The sequence below is a fragment of the Apteryx rowi genome, unplaced genomic scaffold, assembly GCF_003343035.1.
Source record: "Apteryx rowi isolate R43461 unplaced genomic scaffold, aptRow1 scaffold_43, whole genome shotgun sequence".
NCBI classification, from domain to species: domain Eukaryota; kingdom Metazoa; phylum Chordata; class Aves; order Apterygiformes; family Apterygidae; genus Apteryx; species Apteryx rowi.
In genome coordinates, this window is record NW_020450683.1 from 273635 (window position 1) to 298779 (window position 25145).

General features: G+C 64.3%; 2 protein-coding genes across 2 annotated transcripts in view; both read right to left on the reverse strand.

The window, feature by feature from the left end:
* ASAP3 (ArfGAP with SH3 domain, ankyrin repeat and PH domain 3) overlaps positions 1–16515 on the reverse strand; it is a 21375-nt gene extending 4860 nt beyond the window's left edge. Inside the window, 14 exon segments of the mRNA XM_026076337.1 lie at positions 1–74; positions 265–313; positions 856–943; positions 1943–2012; positions 2977–3086; positions 3425–3511; positions 3670–3745; positions 4618–4703; positions 7871–7997; positions 8305–8354; positions 8758–8832; positions 10421–10566; positions 10925–10997; positions 16387–16515. The exon segment at positions 1–74 is cut by the window's left edge and continues 3 nt beyond it. Coding sequence (XP_025932122.1) covers positions 1–74; positions 265–313; positions 856–943; positions 1943–2012; positions 2977–3086; positions 3425–3511; positions 3670–3745; positions 4618–4703; positions 7871–7997; positions 8305–8354; positions 8758–8832; positions 10421–10566; positions 10925–10997; positions 16387–16515 — 1240 coding nt within the window.
* A 4324-nt stretch (positions 16516–20839) lies between these two features.
* Positions 20840–25145, reverse strand: part of E2F2 (E2F transcription factor 2) — an 8378-nt gene continuing 4072 nt past the window's right edge. Inside the window, exons 2-6 of the mRNA XM_026076338.1 lie at positions 23446–23551; positions 22822–23041; positions 22447–22605; positions 22089–22203; positions 20840–21828 (exon numbers count right to left, since the gene is read on the reverse strand). Of these exons, the coding sequence (XP_025932123.1) occupies positions 21319–21828; positions 22089–22203; positions 22447–22605; positions 22822–23041; positions 23446–23551 (1110 nt within the window). The 3' untranslated portion in view covers positions 20840–21318. The remainder of the gene's footprint in view (positions 21829–22088; positions 22204–22446; positions 22606–22821; positions 23042–23445; positions 23552–25145) is intronic.

Here is a 25145-nt window from a genome sequence, read left to right on the forward strand (position 1 = left end):
CGCCGCCGTTGGGCTCGCCCTTGAAGGCGTTGCTCAGCGCCTCGTCCTTGCTGTTCTGCAGCACCGAGACCCAGCTGGGCAGGAGGGAGCAGAGGTCAGGAGGCTCGCGACCGCCCCAGCCGGAGCGGGGGGGTCACGCCGGATGGAGAAGGGATGAGATTTGCCCAGCCGGTGGGCAGAGCCCGGAGCAGGATCTGCATCTCCCGCATCCCAGGTGGCCGCGGGCCCCCACCTCGTGGGATGGGGACGGGCCGTGCCACTTACACGACGCACTCCTGTTCATCCTCCGCTTGGAAGTGATACGTCCTGTTGTCTGCAGGGAGGAGGAGGGGAGAAAAAAGGTGAGGGGGAGATTCGGGATAGCCCAAGATAGGGAGGGGCTGAAACTACTCCGAAGAGCTGCATTAAAAAAAAAGAAAAAAAAATCACTGCATGCCACTCTCATCACGAGATCCTTGCCCTGCACTTTCTTTCRGGTCACAAGTGTCTTGACCTTGATAGATCTCACCTTACTCCTCGCAGGGATTTGTCCTTCCTCCCGAAAAGCAGCCAGGGAGACGCCCAGAGCCAGATTACAAGGGCAAAGCGTGCCCAGGTACCTTGGCAGAGCTGGCAGAGGGCCATCGGGAGCTGGGAAAACCCGCTCGGGCTAGTTTTGAGAAACTTCCTTTGCAAAGGGAGTTTACATCTCCAGCCCAGCCGCCTCCAGATCAAACACACCCACCCCTCGCCGCCTCCGGATCAGCAATCCGGGGAGCTGCCCCGGAGTAACTCCCGGCCGGACGCCCAACAGCTCGGCGAGAGGCAGGACCGAGCGGCACGCGCCCCGCCGGCGTCTCCCTCCCCGTCACTCACGGGTCACCAGGTCAAAGCACTTCTTCTCGTCAGCATGAGGCCGCACTTGGCAGGTCAGGAGGTTCAGTTTGACGGGGGGACGGTTTATCTGCAAGGAGCAAGGACAGAGGGAGGTTAAAGGACTGGGATGAGAAGGRAGCTGGAAAGCGGTGCGAGTCACTGCTGTTTCGATACGCCTGTTGATGTGCATCGCCAACCACGTAACTCCTACAGCAGCCACCCCTCCAGCAGGAGGGCAACCAGCGCCAGGTGGTCCCTCTGTCTCCAACTCCCTTTGGGATAACTGCGAGTCAGATGGTCTTGGACCCTCTGCGCCCTCCCTTTGCAGGAGGATCGAACGGGAAACGTCTCTCGTCCTCCTTCCTCGCTGCGGTTTGGGCCCTCCACCCCCAGAGGGCAGCAGCTCCCTCCAAAATCGCCTCGTCCCCTTTGGCCTAGTCTGGAACCTCAACGCCCATCTCACCGCCCTTACCAAAAACACCTCTCACCCGCCACCCTCTCACATTGACACACAGCAAACACGGGGGATGAGAGACGCGAGCTCCCCATGTGGCGTTTCCAGTCCCGCGCTCAGGCACTGTTGACCCCCTGTTTCTCAAGGCRAGATTTCAGGCCAGTATGGGCAAAACTAAACCCGATATCAAACCAACAGCAACACTCAAAGGATGTATTCAAGGATCAGGTGGGCCCTACAGGAAAAAGTCTACCCARTCTGGTCTTGTAGTACTTGGAAGTCACAGTCTGGTGCCTTGTTTTCCTGCTGAGACCCACAGGGTGCAGATGGGACTTTCAGGTTAAAGAGAAGACCCTCTGGAAGATGGGAAGGAGTGGAGGCCCCTGGGTCACATTCCCAAAGGACACATGAGAAACCGAGTGCTGGGAAGGTTTGAAAAGACTTTGGCCACGGCCTGCATAAACCTCTCCGGTATCCAGCAGGAGAGACTGTGCAAACCAGGTTCTCAAGTCTGGCACGTGCAGCGTGCAAGCATGCACCCTGTGCACCAGACTAGGGTCTGCACGCAAGCAGTGTCTGACAGCAGATTTCTCTTTGAGGACAACCTCATGGCTGAAGTCTCCCATTGCTTACCGTGCTGTGGGAGATGGTGAGACACCCATACTTCACGCCACACTTCCTCTTCTGCCACACTTTCCGAATCCTGAGCCAGAGAAGGAAGAGGAGTGAGGAATCAGTGCACAGTCCTAATCACCCACGTCCCTCCATCCTCCCAAACCACCGACACTCCTGCAGCGCACAGAAGTCCTCAGCAGAGGCTGATTGCTCTCTGGATGCTCCCTATAACTCGCAGAGCACAAAACGTCCTGCTGGGCTTGTTGTCTTTGGGTCACGCTRGCTTCACTCACTGCCAAAACAGTGTCACGAAACTGGTAGTCTGGCTTCAGCAGAGCACGTAACCGCACGCTCAAAGCCTGGGGCCATTTCCCAGAGGTGCTTTGAGAAGGTGAAGACCTTTTGGACTCCGAGGGCTTTATTCTTCATCCTAACACCTCCCTCTGGCATCCTTTTCCCCTCCACACCCAAGAAACAAGGCATTTCTTCCTCTCCTATCAGCCTCACAGTGCACAGCTCTTCCAAGCAAGCCTGACACTGGGTTGCTATTCCTGGAGACCCATGTCCAAGAAGCGTACATACAGCACCAGGCTTCATGTCCTGCTAGCCACACAGGAGGAGAACATCATGTCAAGCCCTGCTGCATCAGGCTCCTGCCCCTCTGTTGAGGGTCTTTTCATAAGAAATAGGTTGATGACACCAACCATCTCCTTGGGGCCCCTCAGTACCACCTCCAAACCATCCTCCTACCCCAGCTGCAGTTTGAGACAAACCCCTGACCACCAGCTCCCCTCATCTAAGTTCTCAGGTCTCTTCCAGGCTAGGCAAAATTGCATTGCCCAGGAGTTTGTATGTGTTTAACACCAGACAGGACCAAATTCAACTGAAGACCTGTACAATAAAGACTAAAAGTCTCACCCAAACATTTCTGCCTCAGGATCTCCCAACTCTAGTTGCTCTGTAGTCTCCCCTGAGCAGAGCTCTCTCTTAGCCCACAGCAATGCTAGGACGGTGTCAGGGAGGGTCTCAGGGTAAGTCATACTCGTCCTCACCCATCACTCTTCTTGTACAGAAATCCCGACTTCTCCGTCCCGTACTGCTTGTTCCCTTGGTGCTGGTGGATGCTGTAGCCGCTGCCAGAATTCTTCCTGCTCAGGTTTTCCTGAGCTCACCGGGAAAAAAAGCATTAAAAGAAGTGAGAGAAACGGTTGTGGTGTCCATTCCAGGGTGACCTAGTCCTGGAGGACACTGCCTGTACGCGGGCAACGTGCCTGTCAGGACAGGACGGCTCCTGCAGCCCCTGGCTCCACTTCCAGCGTCCCCCAGGCCTCCTGCTCTGCCAGCTCCTGCGGATGTCCCCCTTGATTCCCAGCTTCCCTTTCCCTGCTGCTCCTTGTCCCCAGGCTAAACCCTCTGCACACTTCTCCTTACCTCCCCKTACCCCTCGACCCTCCTTCCCAGGTCTGCTTGGGCCGGTCCTACGTCATCGCTGGGTCTCACCTCTTTGCTCTCCAGCTGCAGGATGCTCCGGAGGGAATCGCGTGTCTGTGTGAGCTGTTTCACCTCCTCCTCCTGAGCTTGGTGGAGCTGGAAAGAGAAGCAGCTGCTGTCACTGCTGTGTTGAATGTATGCATTCTCAGCGCCACGGGCTGGCACAGGGGGCCAAGGGACAGGGTGCAAGAGGGACACATGCCATCTTAGTGGTTGTGTCCGAGCAGTGTTGGACAGGAGGATGGGGGACTTACCGCGTGGAGGGACACAGCGAGCTTCTCGATGAAGGGGTAGAGGTTCTGGGCAGCCTTCCAGCCATCTTGGAAGAAACTGGGCATTTATTTAATTCAATTAAGGAGAGATGCAAATGGGGAGGATAGAGAAAGAGAGCTTATTTAGAGAAAATGTGACAGGAGACATGAGCAACCTCCTAGAAAGCTGCTCTTGCTCTGTGGCTCCCCTGCTAGCGGGACCTAGAGAGATGCTGCTGAAGGCTGAGTCCAGCCCAAGGGGTCAGGACACCCCAAATGTTTGGGGTATTTGGGACACAGGAGTGGCCTTGTGTTCAGTACAAGCTCATCTCTCATCTTGTTAGGAGCCAACCTTGCTAGAGGCCGGATCCCTGGGGTCCTTGTGGCCTGACCCCAACCAAGGACATGCTCTTGGCCAACGCAACTGCTTCCTCCTTGCCCTGGTTTCCCCACTTGTGAAACAGAAGAAATGACCCAACACCCACACGCTGGAYGAGGCTGGCTAGGCAAGCCTCCTTGGTGCAATAGGAAAGGAGCAGGGACGTTAATTCTCATTCAAAACACGCTTGTTAAGAACTCCACAGCTAACAGAGGAGCTGCTCAGCTTATCTCATCCCTGGAAATATGTCAAGAAACCAAATCACTGGATATATATCGCAGGCCAATCCCCTTCCCCACAGCCCCAGCGGGCACGTTTATAGCTCCTCAAGTCAACAAAGCACGTTCCCACTTCCCGGATAGAACCGGATGCTCATGTGCATCGCTGAGCTCCAGCCCAGCACCATCCCAGGCTGTGCAGCCTGAACACCAACAGCTCGAAAGAGAAGGACAGAAGGAGGAAGGTGCCCCCAGCCCAGGTCCATCTCCACCCGCCCGTGAGAGCTGCCGGCGGTGCCGCGCGGCCCCGGGGCCGAGTCGGCCCACCTCAGCTCACCAGCAAGCGGCACCTACTTGTGCTGAGCGTGGAAAAACTTGATGAGGCTCTGCAGGAAATCTGGCCCTTGCTTCATTTGACTCTCGCTGGCTTTCAGCAGGTACTGGAGAGGGAGAAGGCACCCAGGTTAGGGAGCAAAAGTGAGGACTAGCTAAAACCCCAGGAGAAAGAGCAAGATGGGTGAAGCAGTTCAGAAACTCGGATTTCTTGCTCCCAGCAGGCAGCACTGAACTTATAGCYCGTCAGAGGCTGGAAACGGCAGTGCCGTGAAGGACACGGTTGGAAACCCCTGAATTCATCATATGCAAGCAGTGAGCAGATCTGGCCACCAAATCAAACCCACCCGTGGGCGAGGGGAGAGCCGACGCCAGGGCAGAGTGCCCTGCGCTCGCCTCCTTCCCCTGCGCAGGGAGGAGGGTTAAATCTTTGGCTCACTTTCAAGAGGCYGAGGCACATCGTAGGATTTGAAGTCAGCTCGCTGGGGACCACCCTCGGAAAACCTGGATTTGGAAGCCCTCCAAGCCTTGAAAAGTTCAAGGGCCAAGGCAGGTCCCTGGGGTTACCAACGGAGCATGCTTCGCTCACTGCTTATTACTTCTGGAGTTAATAAATAACCCCAACCCAGCTTCAGCTCAGCTGAAGAAAAAAAAATAGTCCAAGTATTTTTAAGGCGTGACCCCTTTGCTCCTAAAATCTTATCTCGAGCAGAGAGCGCCTGCAATGCATCAACCCAGGAGGTCTGCGCTCCTCCACGGGGACGTCCTGGGGGACAAGGGCACACAGCGTTTCAGCGTTATAAACCAAACTGATCAATCGACCGCAGGCAGGAAAAAAAACACCCAGAACTTTTTGGTCACATGAGCAAAAAGCAAAGAAAAGCAAAAAGAAATTTCCCTTCGCAGGCTCATCTCCAGGCTCGCGCAGCTGTCAAATTGCCCAGGAGGTAAAGTTTCCTCTCCTCCGCCGCGCTCTCTCCYGGGGATTGCAACCAGGAGGCGAGCGGAGGGGGAGGCAGATGACCCACCAGCCCTCCTCCAGCTGCGGAGAGCTCTGGGGCCTTTCCATCGCGAGGAAACCCATGGGCACCGTGGGAGAAYGGCCCGGCCCTGGCCAGGTTCGCTCCCAGCAGGACACGAGTGGAGCGCAGGGGAAGGGAAAAAACTCATCCCAGCGCAACCCCGGGGCCCAAGCCCTGCACTGGCACCAAAGATGCCCATGGATGCCATGGACCGAAGCCCAGTTGCAGCAATTTGCAGGGAGCTGCCCGGAGCCGGTGGGTCCTTTGTACCCAAAAGGGAAAAAAGCACCCCGTTTTGCTGGAAACCCCTGGGATGGAGCCTCCTGACCCCTGCGTGCCTGAGCACGGCCACAGCTCATCCGCTCTGGGCAGGTTCCCGAGCCGGCTGGGAAGCGGGACGAATGAGACGTTCGGTGGCATTTCTAGCAGCATGGAGCTGTGGCCAAGGAAGCAGGCAGGGTGGGGGCTAAGGTGGCTTTTGCTCCAAAATCCCGCATGTGCCGGCAGCCAGAGGCACGGGAGCATGCGGCAGGGAGCAGCCCTTCACGGAGAGCTGGGCCCCTTTCTCCGACGTCTCCCAGGTGGCCGAGCAGGACTCCACCGGCAGGGAAAGGAGAGGATTTCTGGATTTCTCCTTCTTTGCCAGCAGCACAGCTGGATAAACGTGCCGAGAAGCTGGATAAACGTGCCGAGAGCCGGGAGAAAGGGCAGCCCAGCACGGGGGGATGCGCCAAGCCGGGCTGCGAAGCAGGAAGGGGAGAAGCAGCAGGAATAACGCTCAGGCAGGGAGTTCCCGCTGTTGCGCGGCCAGAGATGGGGCAGGACTCCTGGGTCCCTGTCCGGGCTCCAAGTCTGACTCCTTGGGAGGGGCGTGCGATTTGGCCACGTCACCGCTCGGGGCCTCAGTTTCCCCCAACCGGACACAGCTGGGAGCCTTCTGGGCTGGAGGGGTTGATTAAACTGCTCCATGCAACCAGAAGCTGCAAAGCCAGAGTGACTTCCAACCCGGAGACCTGAGGCTTGGACAAACCCTGAACAAAGTCCCAGCCGGAAAGGACTGCGGACGCCGGGCTCCCGCGGGACTTCCCTTCCCTGCTGCCAAAACTATGGCAGGGCCCAAGGGAGGTGGAAGTGACAGAAGAGAGTCCCAGCTCTTGCACATCCCAGCTGGAGCAGGCGGATACCCCCAGCACTGCAGCGGATTGAGGTCCGGCCACCTCCATCCCCCTCAATATCAACCTTAGGCAGAAATCGGACCGTGCCCTCACACCGGGAGCCAAAAGGAGCGGCGAATACCGTGTGCGGATACGCATCAACGTGTGCATGCACACAACGCACGCAAACGCCAGCCCCTGGGAGAGCTGCACCCCCATTTCCAGGCAGGATCCCCGAGAAGGGAGCAGCTACGGTGCATGCACGCACGCACACGTGCACGCAGCCTCCTTTTGCAGGGCTGCCTGGAAGCGGGGCCCCTCCCCRGCCGGGCTGCGGCGGCGGCGGCGGCGGCAGCGGCGGCGTTTCCATGTGCTGTTATTTATTTAACAGTGGTGCTATTCAAAGGAATGACTCATCTGGCCGAGCCCCAGCCCGCCAGCCCCGCGCCGAGCCGAGCCCCGACCCCGCTGCAGCAGCCGCTCGCCGGCCCCGGCCTCCTCCGCTGCCCTTTGCTCCGGCCCCGCGCGCTGCCCAACGGGTGCCCCGGGCGGCGAGAGGGGTGTCACAGCCCTACATGGGACGCGGGGGACCCTGGGCACTCGTCCCGTTCCCCGCATCCCTCCCAAGCTGGCTATGGGCTGCCGGGATTTCTTCCTTAGCGGTAGCTAAATGGGGGGACGGGATGCTGAGCCCGGACGCCTGGGTCCCCTCCTTGATGGAGGGGGTCTGAGGTCAGGTCTCCGTCCTTCGCCTTTTCGGAGGTCGCCTTGTGCCCACGGTYCCCCCGGGCACCCTGGGGGATCTGGGGCCGCTTGGGGGTTTTGCTCCCTAGCGAAAACAAGCGCTTCTTCGGGCGTTTTTGCAAATACGGCAAAGCCACAAAGCAAAACGGCAGCCTCCGGGGGTTTTATCCAAAAGACCCACTTTCTGCCCCAAAACACCAGCCTCTGGTTTTGCAGAAGAGGACAGGAGGGGACCGGGCAGGTGGGATGGGGAGGGGACGGCCGAGCTCAGCGTGCCTTGCACCACGGCCAGGCAGGGCTGGATCAGGCTCCGGCATCGCCGCGCAGCTCCGACCCCCCCGGCACGGCCCCTACCTCGCACATGTGGAGCTGGAAGAGGCGCCGCTCCTTCTGCATGTCCTCAGCCACCTCCGCCGCAGCCGGCTCGGCCTGGATGAGTCCCGCCAGGCGGGCTCGCTCCTTCTCCTTCTCCATCTTCCCTCTGCCGGGCGGGAGGCGAGAGGTGGGGAACGGCCCTGCCGCGGAGAGGGGCTCCTCCGCGGGGATGGGGAGGGCAGCGGATGGGGCAGCGGGTCGCGCTAGCGGGGAAGGACTAGGGAAAAATACCTCCAGGCTCGGGTCCTTCCAGCGGGGAGAAGCAGGACCGGGGACAAGGGGGTTCCCGCTCGGCTTAAATACAAACCTCATGGGAAACCGGCACCGGCCGCTGCCCGGCTGCAGCCCCGGGACAAAACCCCTTTGTGCGGTGGGATTAGGCCGGGTTCTGCCGGAGGCAGCGGGAGACTTACACTTTGGTCTCGTAATCCTTCCAGGCCTTCTCGATCTGCTTCTTGGAGTCCTGCGGCAGGAGGAGAGCAGGATGGGCAGCAGTGAGGGCAGCGCCGAGACCCCGCAGCGCCGGAGCAGCAGCCGGCAGCTCCGCCGGGACGGGGTCCCCGCCATGCATCGCCRTCCCGGCTGCCCAGCCTTGCTGGGGACGGGGACAGGGATGGGGATGGGGATATCCCCCCCCCAGCTCCATCCATTCGCAGCCCTCGATGCCCCTTTCCAGCACCCGCCGCTGGTTCGGCCGCTTGCTCCTTCCTTCTCTTGGCCACAACCAAGAGGGCACCTAGAGCAGGTCTCGCTGCCGTAAGTCCGCACGGGGGATGGATCCCGCTTTCCCCGGCTGCTCCGTCCCTCCCCGGCTGCCGCTTCCCTCCCGGAGAGGCACCTCCGCGCGGTGCCCGGCGGGGACTCACCAGGCGCCCGTCCTTCAGCTGCCCCTTGAGCAGGCTGTCCAGCGGGAAGGAGACGATGTTATTCAGGTTCTGCACCTGCAAAAAGGGCAGAGAGGGCGACGGGGTCACCCGGCGGGGACGGCGGCAGAGCCGGAGCCGCGGGGCCTCGCTGGCGCTGGGGGCCGCCGGCCGCGTCGCTGCCCCGCGAAGGGTTAAGGAGGCTGGAAACGGGGCCGGCTGCAGGCACCGGGGCAGGCTGCGGCTTGCCGGAGCTGCCTGCGAGCTGCGGGACRCGGGGCCCTTCCCACAAACCGCACGGGCGCCGAGGCTGCCAGGAAAATAGCTGCTCCCCCCGGCCCGGCGGAGCCATCCCGGCGGGCACCCGCCAGCCCCTTGATGCAGAGAGGCCTCCCAGTGTCCGCAAGGGCTTCCCAAACCCCGTGCCGGGATTTACGGCACGCGGCGGGGAGGCGGCGGCAGCCCTTGCTGCGGGGACGGGGCCGCGCCGGGAATTCGAAGGCCTTCGGCCTCAAGGAGGAGGATGGAGAGGGGGCACCCGGCCAGCCACTGCCGCAAAACCCCACCGCCAGCCCCTCCGTGCCGGGAGGTCCCACGCGACCCCCCCCGGGGCAGCACCCAATTTTAGCGCCCTTACAACCAGCACCCTGCCGCAGCCGGGGCTCGGCGCGAAGCCCGGGACGAGCCGCGTCCTCCTCGCAGGGTGACACCGAGCCGGAGGCAGCGGCTGCTCCGGGGAGGGGGAAGCTCCGGTGCCAAGGGGGGAAGGCAGCGGCCGGGAGGCTCCGGTTGCCTGTTCCCACGCCTCCAGCGCGCGGCGCAGGGGCAAGCGCGGCGCTGGCGCTTCCCTCGCCCGAGGAACCGGTTCGACTCCTTTGCCGCGACGGTTCCCCAAAAAGCCCCAGGAGAGCGCACGGGGGCTCCGGCCGGGCTGGGATAAGCGGGAGGAGGGAAGGCGAGAAGCAGGGAGGCCCGGACTGGGGTAACTGGGAGAGGAGGAGGCCAGAAGAGCCCCTGAACTGCAGCGAAAGCAGTTTGTGCTTCTTGGCTCGCTCCGGCGAGCGGAGCCGGAGGCCAGCGATGCCCCTTTGCGGGGCTCCGGCAGGGAGYGCGGAGGCCAGCGGGAAGCCAGCACGGGCTGCCCCAGGGCTTCGCCTCGGGGTGTGCACGCACCCGGCTCCCGCCGGCAACCCATTTCCCAAGCCGGACTTTTTCGGATCCCGTCTGGGCCTGGGCGACCCTCCGGCAGCCCTGCAAGTTGAGCCTACAAGCCGCTACCCCAGGAAAAAAACGAAACAAGGAGCTGCCTCCGGAGAAAAGCGAGAGGCCGGGAGGCGCGCGGCCCCCTCCCGCCCGCGCGGCTCCGCCTGGCTTTGATTTACTTTCCTGGCAAACGAGATCAGAGATGCAACCGATGCGAGGAGGGGAAAAATATATATATAAATAAATAAACGGGGAGCGCAGCCCCGACCGCACGGCAAATCGCMGCCTTCGCCGCCCCGGCAGAGCTGGGAACCAGCTGCAAACCGCAGCCAAGGGGGTATCGGATGTCCTCGGAGCGCCGGGGACTGCCTGCCTGGGTCCGGCGGCGCCCGGGGCGGTCTTTCCAAACCCACGTGGACCGGAGGCACCCGGACACTCTCCCCGGCGGGGCCGGGCGCCTTACCAGGTTCTTGAAGAGCGCGGTGACCTCGCGGGTGAAGACGGCCAGGTTGAGGAAGCCGGTGGAGAGCTCGTGGTTGTTCTGGGAGAGGTGGTTGTTGCCGAAGGTCTCCAGGGCTTCGCTGTACTGCTCCTCGTTCTCCACGTGGGCTGCGCGGCGGAGGCTCCGGTGAGGCCGGGATGGCCGTGCCGAGAGCCCTCCGGCCACCGGGTCGCCCGAGGTGGCCCCACGGCACCCCTTCCCCGGGAGATGCTCAGATCACGAGGTCCCTCCTGCCACCGTTACCCATGTCCCCATTCCCCGCGAGCAGAGCGGTGTTCGTCCGGCCGCAGGACACCAGGGATGCGCCCCAACCAACTTCCCCAAGGCTCGCGATTTCCCTTTCCCACCCCCTTTTTTAAGCTTGCGGACCCGCGGACGGGCACGGACGCTGCTCGGGGAGCACGGGACCGCCACGGGCCCCGCCTGGGGACGGCGATGCCCAGYGCCTCTCGGAGCGCAACTTACTGAGCCCGGAGACGTGAATGGCTTTCACATATTTCCTTATCCTCTGGAGTATGGCTTGGTCCCCATCCAGGCTCTGCGAAAGCCCAGGAACAGAACAAAATGAGATCCTTCGCCTCGCCAAGCACGGATGACTCCCCCCCCCCCAACCCCAGCTGGCCACACAGGGGCCTTTGGAGAGGCGCTTTCTCTGCCACACAGATGTGCGGGGCAGCAGCCAAGCTCCCGGCGCTGGGAAAAGAGCCCGAGGGATCCCAGCCCGCGGAGGCACGGGCCCGGGGATACCGGAGCCCCGGCATCCAGCCCATCCTCTGCCAGGCCAGCGGGTCCCGCGGCCTTCGCGCTGCCAGGCAGGGCTTTGGCTGCTCCCGCCGAGGCCGCGTGCGAGCAAGACGGTAGCGCGGGGTGACGGGCTCAGCCAGCGTCCCCGGCCAGCGGTGAGCCCGGATGCTTTGCGGCTGCAGCAGGGGGGCAGCATCTGTTTGGACCCACGCAGCTTCCAGTAACTGTGGAAAATGCCTCCAGGGCACTCACAGCGGGGGTGGGGGGGGGGGTTTGTTAACCAGGGAAAGGATGAAGGCGGCACCAGGGCATCTCCATCGTGTAATGTGAACATGCCAGCCCGTCCCCACCACAAATCCCTACATTCCGGAGTCAGGCACGGCGGGAAGGCACGGGAAAGTCCGGGGCTCCACACATCTTTCCGATGCCCGACAAGGGCTTAAACCACACGGGCAGCAAATCCCGGGGGGAGGGGATGCTGCCATCCGCAGACGTGCAGGGCTGCGGCGACCCCCTGCTCCGTCCCATCCCGGAGATCTTCCACACGCAGTTGGCTCCCTTCATGCCCAGCCGGACCGTCAGCACAAACCAGCTTCCCGGTGCCCAGCTCCATCCCGCAGCCCCCTCCGCCAGCCGGACCCTGGTTAGGAAGAAGAAGGGCGAGCGCTCCCCAACCCCAGCCCCAGCCCCTTCATTCGCTCCTGGCCCCGCGCATCCCACCCGCGGGATGCATCCGACCCGCGGGAGAAATGAGGGACCCACGGAGCCGCGATCCCCCAAACGTGGGGCACGTTCGCCCCCGCCAAGCGCCGGCAAAACACGCACCGGAGGCGGCCGGCGCCATCAGGAAAGAGTTAAAGCCGGCTTGGCTGCGCCGCAGGTACCAGAGGCATGATAACAGGCTAGAAATATTCGGAGGGCGTGAACGGCAAGAAGGGCGAGGGATGAAACCGCGGAGGAATTACAATAAAGAGCCTCTCTCTCGCTCGCCGGAGGTTTTCGGGCTGATGTCAAGGCTGATTTCCTGACAGCGAGGTCAGCCCGGCTCCGGCGCTCCTCTCCTCGGAGGCCTCCGTGCCGGCTGGCGGGCTGCAGACGGGTTTCGGCAGGGACGCGCCGGCGCGGGCTGGGAGGGGATCGGAGCCGAGGGAGAGGCGGAACGCGGCTCCCCCATCCCCGGCGTCCCGGCCAGCACGGAGGGGGCCGCGGAGAAACGCCTTCGACGGCCACGTCCCCCGCCACGCTCCCTGGGACGGCCGAGCCGAGCGCCCTTGGGGCGAGCTCCGGGGCTTGACACCCATCTCCCGGCCCCGCCAGAGCCGAGCCCGGAGCCCGCGGCCCTGGGACACGTCGCCACGCCGTACCAGCCGCAAGGAGCACGAGGGGAGGCCACTGGGGGCCCCAAAAAGCCACCCACAGCCCCTCACTGCACCCAAGCCCAGCGCCCCTGGGCTCTCCTGGGACAGAGGCATCCACTTGCCTCGGAGGCGGAAGCAAACGCCTCGGAGAGGCCCAACCCCTCCGGCACGGCTCTGCTCCAGGGAGGTCATGGCATCGCTGCCAAGAGCGGTCCCAGGCTGGAAAACCGGCCTGCAAAAGGAGGCCTGGCTTAGCCTGGGGAAGAGGAAACTGAGGCAGGATTAGGAACTTCGGCTGCCTGAAGGCACCATGCAACAGGGGGAAGGAACTGCCCCGTGTCCCACGAGGACAGGGCAGGTCACCCTGGCTTGAACTCGCGGCCRGAGGAGGCGAAGCCCAGGGCTGGCGAGGAGCAGGGAGAGCCGGTCGGGGAAGGACACGGCAGGTTTGGGGGTTTCGAGCAGTCGGGAAGGGGCCGGCAGAGCTGGGGACTGGCTGCCGGGTCAGGAAACAGAGCAGACTCCCATGGGAAATCACGGCACGGTCCTCTCCTGCCGGCAGGGGATCCCGGCACGCCGGCTTCCCCGTGCCCAGCTCCGGGAGGAGAAACCTCCTGTCATTCCGCCAGCTGGGGCCGCGCGGGCTTCCCTGGCGGATGCTCAATGGGGACCTTTCTTCTGCCTCCCCCTCCCACCGCCGGCTCGTGCCGCCCAGCGCGGGAGCCGCCGCGGGTACCAGGGGCCGGGGCGGGAGGCAGGATGCCGAGCCGTCCTCCTGTCCCCAGGGACACGAGGGACAGCGGCGCGGATGCCAGGCGAGCTGCACGGCGACGAGGCAATCGGATAAACCGGCCCCCAGCTCTGCCACCGCGACCATCCGTGACCTCTGTCATGGCATTTTGCCTGGAGCCCGAATGGGGAAACACTTTTCCCACCTGGATCCGGAGGTGCTCGGTGCCTGCACGACACTTCTCGTGCAAGCAGCGCCCAGCACCATCTGACACCGCACGGCACTGGGTGCAAGCCAGACCTTTTAGCCTGCTCCAGAGAGGCTGAAATCAGGGCTCAGCGTGTCCCAGCATCCAGCTGCTTGCTGCGGAGGGAACAAGGACCATCCCCATCTTTCCCCTTCCCTCCCAATTGCTCAGCAGATGGAGAYGGGAGAGGGACCAGAGCCAATTCAGACCCCAGGGAGCTGCTTTGCTCCGCCAGACTCGCAAGAGGCTGATAGAAACCCCCCCGCCGGGCTGGCCGCAGTGACCGGAGGGAGGATGGCTGATGCAGCGCAGAGGGGAGGAGGAGGAGTGGGGAGGGGGGGATTCAAGGCCTGATTTGCAGCCCAAAAGCTCATCAGTTCATGGGAAAATTCAATTCCAAAGCCCAGCCCTGCCCCGAGCTCTCCCCAGGCTCCGGGCCAAGTCACATCCCATCTGGGCCTCGGTTTCCCCTCCCCGAGCGCACGCAGCAGATCCCCCCCCCGCCGTAACCTCAGCGGGATGCGACTTGCGCCTCCGTCGCAGATCCGAGACCCCTGAAACCCCCCAAGGAGGGGAAAAAAATCCCTTTTCATCCCAGGAGGGAAACTGAGGCACGGCACACCTTCACGCAACATCAGCATGACCAAGCTGAACAAGACCGTGGGATCTTCATCAAATCCAGGAAAACAACCCCAAACCCACAGCTAAACGCTCCCACCCTCGCTGGGACCTGAGCGGGGCCAAAAGCGACCCAGGCCATTTCCCAGCTAAACCGCCCGCACAGTGGATCGATGCGCATCGGCCAGAGGCGTTGACGGAGCCGCTGGTGGCCGTGCGAAACGCAGGGCCGCGGGTCCGTCCCGTCGGAGGGAGAACCCAAAGCGCAGCCACCGGCGGCTCCGTCAGCRTCGACCTCCCGCGAACGCCGGCGGGGCAGGAGACGCCGCTGCAAACCCCCCGGCCTCGCGTTCGGGTGCGCCGCTTGCAGAAACGGAGAAATCGCTCTCCCCAGCTTCCCAAAACACCGGAGAGGCTTTAGGGTGGCGATGGGGCAGAGCAGGGCCCAGCTCGGAGGCAGCTTTCCCTCCCCGACTCCACGTGCAGCGGCCAGGCAGGGAGCACCGCTGGCGGAGAGYGAATCCGCAAATGCATCAGCCGGGGTGGCCGGGACCCTGCCGGCGGGCTCGTCTCTCCCGCGCCCCCAGCCTGCCCCGGCTTCCCTGTCCCCAAAYGAGCCGCTGGGACTGATGCCATCGGCCCGGCAGCAACCAGACRTCGGGGCTGGGGTGTCATCCGTTCGCTCTTCCCCTTTCGCCGGAGCTTTGCGCTGCCGAAGGCCAGGCTGCAGCTGAGCCCCCGCGAGGTTTCCCTGCGGCCCCCTCGAGCGGCTCGGCTCTCAGCCACGCTTCCCGCAGCCTTCCCGCACAAYGCTCCTGGAGACCCCGTGCTGCCTTGGCCCCCGTCACCGTCTCCTAAACCTCCGCCTTCCCCGAGGACACCAAGGAGCCGGACAAAATTCCCACCGCTTCCTCCTGCCTGGGGCCGGCAGGGAAAGGAGGGAAGAGAGCTGCCTCCCGCTCCCAGGACGAGGGACGGTGGCGGGCACACGTGCCGGCAGCGCTGGGCTGCTTCCCGCCGTCCCATCTTCCAGCTCGGAGGACGGACCCCCGGAGCCGGGGGGTCGAGCGGGGGCCGCTGGCTCCAGCACCTGGCCCCGCTCTCCCAGCGTGGCCTGGCTCTCCTTCAAAGCCATTCCTTCGCTAAGAGGAGTTGGCAAAGGACGCGGGACCAGCTGGAAAGCGCCTCGATTAAAGGCGAGAGCAGGGAGAGGGGGAAGGAGCCCCGGCGCCGCCTTCGCCCCGGCCCGGCTGGACCCCTGCCCTTCCCGCAAACGCTGCCGGGGCTTAAAACACTCTCGGCTTTTTAATCACGGGGGGACGGCRGATACCACAGCTCATCAGGACTGGCTCCAGCGCTGCAACTTGATACCGGCAAGTTTTTCCCCCCAAACTACAGAGCCAGAGCCTCCGGGCTGATGCTCTTCCCAACTCCGAGGAAAACCGCCGGTGCCAGGCAGGGCGACCGGCAGCACTTGGGGCTGGAAGCGAAACCAGTTAAAGGAAACGTTTCATCTGGCCCCGCAGGCCTTGGCCCCGTGAAAGCAGACGCAAGGGGCTGCTCCGAGGATGCAAGCGGCCGCCTCGGGCTCGGGGATCCCCAATCRCCGGCTTAAACCGAAAGCCGACACAAGCGCTTCTGGGGGATGGAGCCTCCAATGCGCGGGCTGTCCCATGGGACGCAGCATCGGGGCGTTCCCGGCACCACGCCGCCCGCACCCGTCCCCTTCCCCAGCCCACCCAGGGCAGCGCAAACAGCACCAGCCTCCCCCCCAAAATTTTCCAGTACCAGCTTTGTCGTGATGGCATTTGCAGGGACGACGAGGGAGGCGATGCGGCCGCGGCGCTGGCAGCCCCCCGCCAGCCCGGCCCCGCGGCACCCGGACAAGCTCTTTCGCCAAAATGAAGCGAAAACGAAAAATGCAGTGATTTGCAGCGAGTGACACAAACTCGCCGCCGAGCAGGGCTCGAAACGAGCCAGGCACCGCTCGGCCGCGCCGGGCCCCTCCCGGGGGGGGGGGGTCCCCGAGCAGAGCGCAGAGGGGGGACCCCAATAAGCAGAGGGAGGGAGCAAGGTGACCCGCCGGAGAGGGCGGGGAAGGCGGTCGCTGCAGGAAGAGCACCTATGGGTGGCAGAGGCACCCCCGGCAGAAAGGGTGTGTGTGTGGGGGGGGGTGTTTCCCAGGTGGGGAGCGCAGCCCCGGCCCCCCCTGCCCCGCGGCCCCGCTCACCTCCTCCAGCGCCCCCACCGCCCCCCGGCACTTGGGCATCTTGGAGGCGAAGGCGGCGGCGGCGGCCGGGGAGCTCAGGTCCTCGCCGGTCACGGCCAGGAACTCCGCCACGCTCATCTGCTCCGGCATGGTGCGGCCGCCGCCGGGGGCTGCGCCGGGGGCTGCGAGCTGGGAGGCGCCGGGCGGGCGCTGCGGACGGCTCGGCTCGACGTGTCGGTGCGGGTCCCGGTGCCGGTGCCGGTGCCGCTCAGCGCCCCATGCCCGCAGCGCGGCAGGCCCGCCGGGCTGCGCCGGGGAGTTTCTCCCTCTGCCCGCCCGCTCGCTCGCTCGCTCCCTCCCCGCCGCCGTCACGTGGGCAGGCGCCGCCGCTTGGCCGCCGGCCCGTTAAAGGCGAAGCGCCGCCGGGCCCCTTCCCCCTCCCCGGGGCCGGCCYGCTGCACCGGGAGCCCCGGCAGTGGCGAGGCACGGGGGGCCCCTCCAGCCACCCCCCCTGCCCGGGTTACCGGGGGGCAGAGCGGCGAGGAARACAAAACCCTTCGGCCTCGCCACTGTCACCTCTTGCTCCGGTGGGGCCCGGGGCTCCCTGAGCCTCGTGTCACAGCCCCCACTCTGCCCTCCACAGGGTTTGCTGGAGCCTGGCAGCAGCACCCTGACATCCCGAGTCCCCCGTGGGATCCAGCACCCACTGGGAAGCGATTGCCACCCTGGCAACCGGTGGCAAAGCACCGGGCGGAAAGGGCAGCACGCGGGTCTGTCCAGCAGCACGGGGGACGCGGTGGCCACGGGTCCCTCTGGGCACCACCTGGAGCTCGAGGCCAGCAGGGAAGGATTAGGACCAAGGCTGCACCCAAAGCCCAGCTTGGGCACACCAGGAACCCGGGGAAGGGCTTGGAGTCAAATCCAGCCTCCCAAAGCCCTAGTTTAACTGCAAGCCGCCTCGTCCTGGCTTCTGGCTGTGAGCTAAGCGGCCGCTGGCTCTGTCCAGGGGAAATCTCGCCCGCCGCCCCTCGTCCGTYGGCGCAGGGCGCCCGTGGAGGGTCGAGCCCAGTGCGGCTCCCTGCCCTGCGTTTCTCACGCTGCGCCGCGGCTTYGCTCCGAAAAGCCCCGAAGAGAAGTGACATTTAAGAAGGACTGGGAATAACAGAAGGGAGATTTCTAGGGGAAGGAAAAAGGAGAAGAAAGAGCTGCTCACAAATAACAGGAAAGAGAAGCAGAGAAGAGGGCTGGGGTCGTGTCTCCGCAGGAGACTCTCCAGAGCTCTCGGGGTGCCAGATTCCCGATTCCCTTTCCTCCCTTTCCTTTTCCTCCCTTCTTTTCTCCTCTTGCCTGGGGAAGGGGCCAGGAAACTGCAGCTTTGCGTCCAACCAGACAGAGCTGGGCCGAGCCTCCAGCCAAATCCAGCGCCGCCGGAGCGTGCAGACCCCCTAAGCCGCCCATCTGCAACCCGACGGCTCCTTTCCCTCGCTACGTCTGGAGCCTCCCAGCTCCCCTGTCTCCGGGAACAATTCAAGTCACGAGTTCCCAGCCAAGGGGCCCATCGCCGGCAGCTCACGGAGACAAAATACACCCGGCCGTCGGGAAGAAATACCTTGCTGAGGCCCGGTGAGCGCCGGGGTGCTCTGGCTCACGGCCCCCCGCTCTGCCGTTCGGGGATGGCCGGGGTGGACACGCCACGCGCAGTCCGTCGTGGCTCTCCCTGAGCTGGCGCCTTCCCGGGAACCTGGCACCCGCCTTGGGGCTGGGAAATGGGGAAGGGGCACAGGCCAGGGCAGTGTTTCCACCCAGGCCGTTGTTCTGGGAACAGCAAGGACCAGCAGGAGGGAAAGGGGATGTAGAGAGAGAAACGGCCCCAAATCGGAAAAGGGGGATCTGGCCACGTCACGTCGCAGCACRGGAAGGACATACAAGCAAAATAAACCCCGTCGCTGCCCCTCTGCATCCTCTGATGCTTCATAGCTGTATTTACATGGGTGGTGCTGGGGGGCAACGGGAGGAATTTGGGGGTTCTGGCACTGTGTGAGCCCCTGCTCCAGTCGGGCACCCCAGGAACCTCCTTTGGCAAGGAGGGGGCCTGGCCCCAGCAAAGTGCCGTTAGGAGCAGCCCACGACGGATGTAGAGCAGCAGCAGCTGGATTTCAGAGCCCACCCTCAACCCTGCCGCTCCCACCCCGCGGTGGAGGAGACCCCCCCAAACCCAGCCCTCTTCTCTCCTCCCCCCCCAGGGGCAAGAGCGGGTCCCTCCAGGCAGGAGCAGGGGCTGGGGCACGGGCTGTCTTTCCTAGGGTGGCCCYGCCACCTCCTGGCCAGCGTGGGGACTGCCAGCCGGGCTGGTGGCACCTCCATCCCCCCACCCCGCCGAGCTGCTCTGGGACCCGCAGCCCCCCCGGGGACAGGGGCTGGGGACACGGAACAGGCCTCTGCCCCCTCAATCTGTGCCCCTCACTCGGCTTCCCTTGCCCTGGCCTTTCCTCCTCCTCCTCCACCCGGCCAGATACCATCGGACGAGAGATGGTGGGTGGTAGTCATGGCACCAGGTACCACGGGATGTCACTGAGTGCCGTGGGATGTCACCAGGTCCCACGGGACATCACCGGCTACCATGGGATGTCACCGGCTCTCGATGCTGCCAGCCCGGGGGAGGGTCCGGTGCTGCTGGGGCAGCACCCGGGAGAAGGACCCTCCTTGGGGCCGACCCCAAAAAAGTTCCTCGCTCTCTGGTCTCCAAAATCTGGTCTCCAAGATGCACGAGCCCATCTCGGCCCCGGCGCCCTGCGGAGACCTGAGCCTCCTCGCCCCGGGGCTTTTCCCGCGCTCGCTGGTGTAGACCCAAGGCGTGTGTCTTCACAAGGAGCGAAACCAGCCCAACACTTCCCTCCCCCTCAAAAACCCTGCAAACAGCACGAGCTTGTTGTCATCAGAGGAAAACACCCCTCTCCGACTCAAAATTTTTATTTCATTTCATCCCTTCCTGGGCAGAAAACAAGTGCCACAAGTTTTTCACAATAAAACACATTCTCACCCACAACAAGTCCAAGCCAAACTGCAGGAGAACAAACTCTAGGGAGGACAACTTAAATACACTCACTTAAAAACCAAAATACCAAACAAACCCTCAACACCGCGGTGTCGAAAGGTGGGTCCCATATAAATACAGTGCAATAATTATGTACATTTTGCAATGGCTGGAACTAAAAGCAACCCCTCTTGGACCGATTTCATCGCAAATTCCCAAGGGAAAGGGCTCGAAGATGCAAGGTGACGGCAGGGACTTCTCTGGGGACTTTCGTCTCCGCAAGGGACCGGCTCCGGCGTTCCCTCGTTGCGGGACGCCGTCCCCAGCGGGAAAGGCCTTGCGGCGCCCACCTTGGTAAGACTGAGAATAAAACCTGAGCGGCTGCATCCAGACCAGCACCTGGGATCCCGCGGGAAAGCTCGGCTTGGGAAGCCGGGTCAGGACTGATGCCCGCAGGGGACCAGGCTACGGGGGCGGGGCAGCTGGCTGCCCAACCGCGCTCCAGCCTGCGCAGCTGCCCCCCTCCCCGCAAGGAGGGTGAAAACAAGTAAAATAAAGGAAAAGCTTATTTCTCTTTTGCTGGGAGAAGAGGTTCACCCAAGCGAAGGGAAGGTGCTGCTCTGCCCGGAGCAGCCCCGCGGGGGGGCAGTTTGCAGCTCGGAGATGCCCGGCGCGTGCTGGACTGGGCCAGGGGGATTCGGGGAGGGGGAAGAAGGGGATGGGGCCGCGGGGGAGCTCTCGGACAAAACCCTTCCCGCTTGTTTTCAAGGCGGAGAGATGATTTACCGAAGTCACAAATATCGTCCCTCCTCCCCAGCTCCAGTTTAAACATCCCCAGTACAAGTAGCTTTAAGATGCTGAGGTGAACTAACACAGATGGAAGGGAGAGGGGCCGCATCCTCCTAAAAAATACTGCGGCGGATGCTCCACCTCCCGGCAAGGCGTTTCCCGAGCCGCTATTTCTAGGTACATCACTGAGGGGTCCCGGGTAAAATGCTCGTGCTCGAGCTTCCTTCTCTCTCTAACCAGAAGTGACTTGATCTTTGTTGACTTTTTTTTTTTTAAGGTTATTGCAGCTACTTTGGGGAAAAAAAACCAGCTCTGATCAGCTGAAACCCAGCAGACGAGTGCTGAGCTGTTCCTCCTTACGGGGCCGTGGGAAAAGGGTCGGGACCGAGCAGGGAATGAGGAATCACAGAGCTCAACACGCACATGATCCGTATGGGTCTCGCCTGCCCAAAATGACCCTAAACAACCAGTCCTGACCCTAAAGAACTGGCCTAACCGGGGAGCATGGGGAAGGACCCCAAGACGAGATCCCCCCCCACGACAAGCAGCCCCTCCATGCACAGGTTTCAGCATGGCCCAGGGGAACGGGCACCCCTAAACGCCTTTGCACCCCGAAACCCCTTTGCACCCCGAAACCCCTTTGCACCCAAGTGCACCCCAGTCTGCCGGCAGCCCCGGGACACCACGAAGACGGTGTCATCTTGGGGGGGGGAGTTGCTTGATTTTTTTTTTTTCCTTTTTTTATAGCCAGTGATCGGATGGGATCTGCCTGGATCTTTGATGGGAGCCTGCACCCATGCCGGGCGTTCCCGCAGCCCGGCGAGGAGCCAAACCCAGCACCCAAAGCCCCTCGGTGACAACCAGGCGGAGGAGGGAGGAAAGGCCACCGAGGGTGCCAGACGCCCCGGGGGGCTCGGCTCTACCCGCAGCCGGCCCCAAGCCCCGCAGACCCGTTCTTCATAGAAGACGCCCCACCACCACCACCCCGGGAAACCCCAGYGGTTTAACCACGGGGTCCTTCGCTGCACCAAGGCGACCGAGGGAGAGGAAGAGGCCGAAGGCCCGTGGAGGCTGTTAGCACCATAGCGGGGCTTGGGAAGAGGAGGGAGGCGACGGGGAAGAGAGGGAGGTCAGTTCTTCAGCAGGTCGCCCAAGTCGTAAGCCTCGAAGAGGTCGCTGACGCCCTCGCCGCCCTCCAGCCCCCAGAGGTAGTCATCCTGGTCGAGGGGCGGCGAGAAGGCGACGAAGGGCCCCGAGTCGAGGTAGGACGGGGCGCAGGGCAGCTGGTCCTCCGTCTGCTGCAGGAGGTGCTGGGGCGAGCCCAGCAGCCCTTCCTCCACCTCCACCAGCACCGGCCGGGGGGGCTCCGCTGGGGCGGCGAGAGGCGGAGACRGGGGTGAGCAGGGGCCACCCGTGGTGGTGACCCAGCCCCGTGGCCACCCTGCGCCAGCATCGCCCTCGTGGCCGGAGGTCTCGGCCCCCGGGGTACCTTTCTCCRGGGAGGGGGTGGCGCGGTCCCGTAGGGACGTGGTGGAGGAGATGTCGGTGTCCTTGGCAGGACTGTCCTCCGGGATCTCCTCCGGGCACAGGTACACCTCGATGGGGCCGTTGGTGCTCCTCAGATGGAGCTGCAGTTTGTCCTGGCCGGGGGGAGAGGGGGGCTCAGGGTGCCTCTCGGGGCACACGGGGCGTCTCCCCGCTCCCACAGCCCCTAAAGGGACAAACAGCCCCGTGGGATGCACAGAGACGCCTCAAACCCCCCCGGGCTGCAGAGGAACCCCAAGATGTCCCAGGCAAAGCCGTTCAGCTGCTCCGGCGCGGGCGGGCGTACAGCACCCGGCACACCGAGTGCCGGCCCCGCCGAACACGGCTCCCGCCCCGCTGCCAGCCCCCCGCGCACCTCGTTGAAGTCCGGCACCTCCAGCCGCGTCTCCGGCGGAGCCTTCACGGCGATCACCGTCTGCTCCTGGAAGTTGCTGATGGCGCGGAGGTCCTGGTAGGTGACGTAGGCGAGCGTGGGCGGGGAGGAGGTATAGGAAAAAGCGATGCTACGAGGGAGACGCCTCAATTCCCCCCGGCCCGGCAATGCCGTTACCTAATACTGGGCTCCAAATGTCCTCCCCAGCCCGGGAGGTGGGGTTATCCACCCGGGAAGAGACCAAAGGGAGGAAAAGGGACTCCAAGGGAAGGCGTGGGGCACCCAAGACCCTGCTCCTGAGGCCACGTCGCTGCGCGCGGCTCTCTCCCGACAAGGATATCTCTGGTTGGCTTCATCGTCCGTCAGCTGCTTTAGCTGCAGGGTGCAGTCCTGGAGGAGCTGGTCCAGTGTCCTCTCCGTCTTGGCCAGCTCGGCCAGCTCCTCGCGCAGCACCTGCTGCTTCGCCGTCACYGACGTGTCCTCAAAGATCCCCGTCCCCCTGCGCAGCGGAGACGGCGCCTGAGGAGCCATCGACCTCCGCGGGGAGAGATCTGGCTCCCCCCGCCCGTCACCACGTCCCGGTGGGACACCCCCTGTCCCCAAGCCACCTCTCCCCATCCTTCCTGGCTTGCTGCTTGCTGCCCACCCCTGAGAGCCAGCTCTCTCCATGGATGAACATCTCTAGCTCGCCCCGTTCCCCACCGGCATCACCTACATCCACTGGATGTGGTTCTTGGACTTCTTGCGGATGAGCTGGATGCCCTCCAGCACGTTGGTGATGTCGTAGATGCGCCGCTTCTGCACTTCGAGCACCTCGGCGGCGCGGTTGAGGTCCAGGACGCCGTCGGCCGACTCGCTCAGCAGGTGGATGAACTTCTTGGTGAGCAGCCCCAGCGAGGTGTCATAGCGCGTCTTCTCGCCGGGGGACTTGGGGGCTGCGGGGAAACGAGAGACCCCGCCACCCTCTGCTTCAGGCTGGGCCACGGGACGGAGGTGACCTGCCGGCTCGGGATGGGGAGGCCAGCGCTGCAGCTGGGACACGAGGCCAGATGCACAGTGGCAATCAAACCTCGTATAATCCTCGGGAATAAAAACACCCGGGGAGTTTTCTGCCCGTTCAGGGAGCTGAATCAGCTCAAAAGCAGCCAAAATGAAGGGCCAAGGACTGGGCATGGCGCCCTCAGCTCTGAAGAGGGTGGATCAGTTTGGGTCATTTTGGGGAGCGCTAGAGGGCATATTGCAGAGACCAGCAGCTCTACAGGGGAGAGAAATGGGGTCTGCCCCCCTCCCGAACCCCCCTCCCAAACCCCCCTCCCCATCTCAGCCCTGCACCACTTACTCCTCGGGCTGGGGACCTGGGCCAGGGTCCTGCCCTTGCCCTTGGGCGTGCGAAACTCGGGGCGGCACGGCTGGCCGGCACCCTCCAGGTCCAGCTTCCGCTTGGCCTGGAGCAGGAGAAGAAAAAAAACCCAAAGCCCAAGTTAGGGAAGAGCCAGCTGCCAGCCCCGGCCCCAAGGCCGGTCCCCACACTGCCATCCGCGACATCCCGGGGAGGACGGGGATGAAGGTGGCTGGGAGCAGGGGCAGCCCAGGGGGTCCCCCAATGTCGGGGGGCAATGGGCCAGGGGAAAGGAATGCGACGGAGGGACCTTCCCCCTCTCTCCTTCCCGCAGCCCTAGCGGGTAGAGCAGCCCCCGGGGCCGTGTCCCGGCGGGTGGGGAGGAGAGGGGCCACCCGGGGGCCCCGGCACCCCGATCGCTTCCTGCCCGCTTCCTCCCAGCCCACCCCGGCGCCCGCTTATCGCTCRCCCGAGTGCTTCCCGCGGCCACCGGCACCCCGCTGCCGCAGCCGCAGGGGTTTCCCCTCGCCCCGGGAACAGCGCCTGCCGTGGGGAAGTGCCCCCAGGGACCCCCCCCAGCATCGCAGGGGGGAAAAGGGACGTGCAGGGCGGGTGGTCACAGCCCAGAGGAGCTGCCGGAGGGCTCCCAAATCCCCCCCCCACGCGGTGCAAATCCCTCAGGAGCCCCCCCCAAAAAGCAGGCGACGAAACCCAGGGGATTTGGGCTCAGCCGTAGAGAGCAGCCCCCCAGCCCCCCCCCCTCGGTACCTGCCCCCAGGCCGGGCCGTGCCACAGGGTCCCCCCCGGCGCGTCCCTCATGGCGCCCGGGGCCGGCGCGGCTCCGCTCTCGCCGGCAGCACCCAGCTCCTCGGGGAGCTTTTAGGTGCCTCCGCGGGTGGCGGCATCCGAGGGGGCAGGCGGGAAAGGTGCCGGCGGCTGTTTTCCACCCCCCCCCCCCACCACCACCGCGCTAGGGAGCCGGGTTGGTGCTTAGCTCCTGTGGGAATCGGCTCCCTCCCCTCCCTTCCCCGAGCAGGTTTTCCCTGGAGAAGGTGGCCCCGCCGCCCCCGGCTCTGGCCCGGAGCTGCCGGCGCCCCAGCAGCGAGCGCCGGGCGCGTGGGAAACACCTGCCCCGTGGGAAACACCTGCCCCGCGTCAGACCCCGGCGCCTCCGCCAGCCCCACGCCGATCCGGCCCGGAGACGGGGCGGGGGGGGAGAGGGGGGGCATCCTACGGCTCCCCCCCCCCTCCCGCACCCGGCACCGCCAGCCCTGGGGAAGCGGCGCGGGGGGACAACACGCCCCCGTCCTGCCGGGACCCAGGCTGGGATCGTCCCCGCGTGTCCCCGTCACCCTGCAGCCCGAGGGTTCATCCCCCTCCCCTTTCCCCACGCACAGGAGGGCCCCCCCCCCCGGTTATAACCGCGGGGGGGCTGCACGAGGAGGCAGGATAAGGGTGTTATGCAGAGGGGCCAAACGGGGCCCCCCCCTCCCTTCCCCACGCGAGGTTTGGGGGCGCGGGAGGGTCCCCCCCGGGCTGGCGCGGGGCGGCGGCGCACAATGGACAAGGCGGCGGCGCGGTCCCAGCTGCCGGGCCCCGGGCGGGCAGGATTAGGCAGGCGACAGCTGAGCCGGGCACCGCGCAGGGCTCCCAGCACCCCGGGGGGGGGGGGGAAAGGGGCACGAAGCAGAGCAGACGGG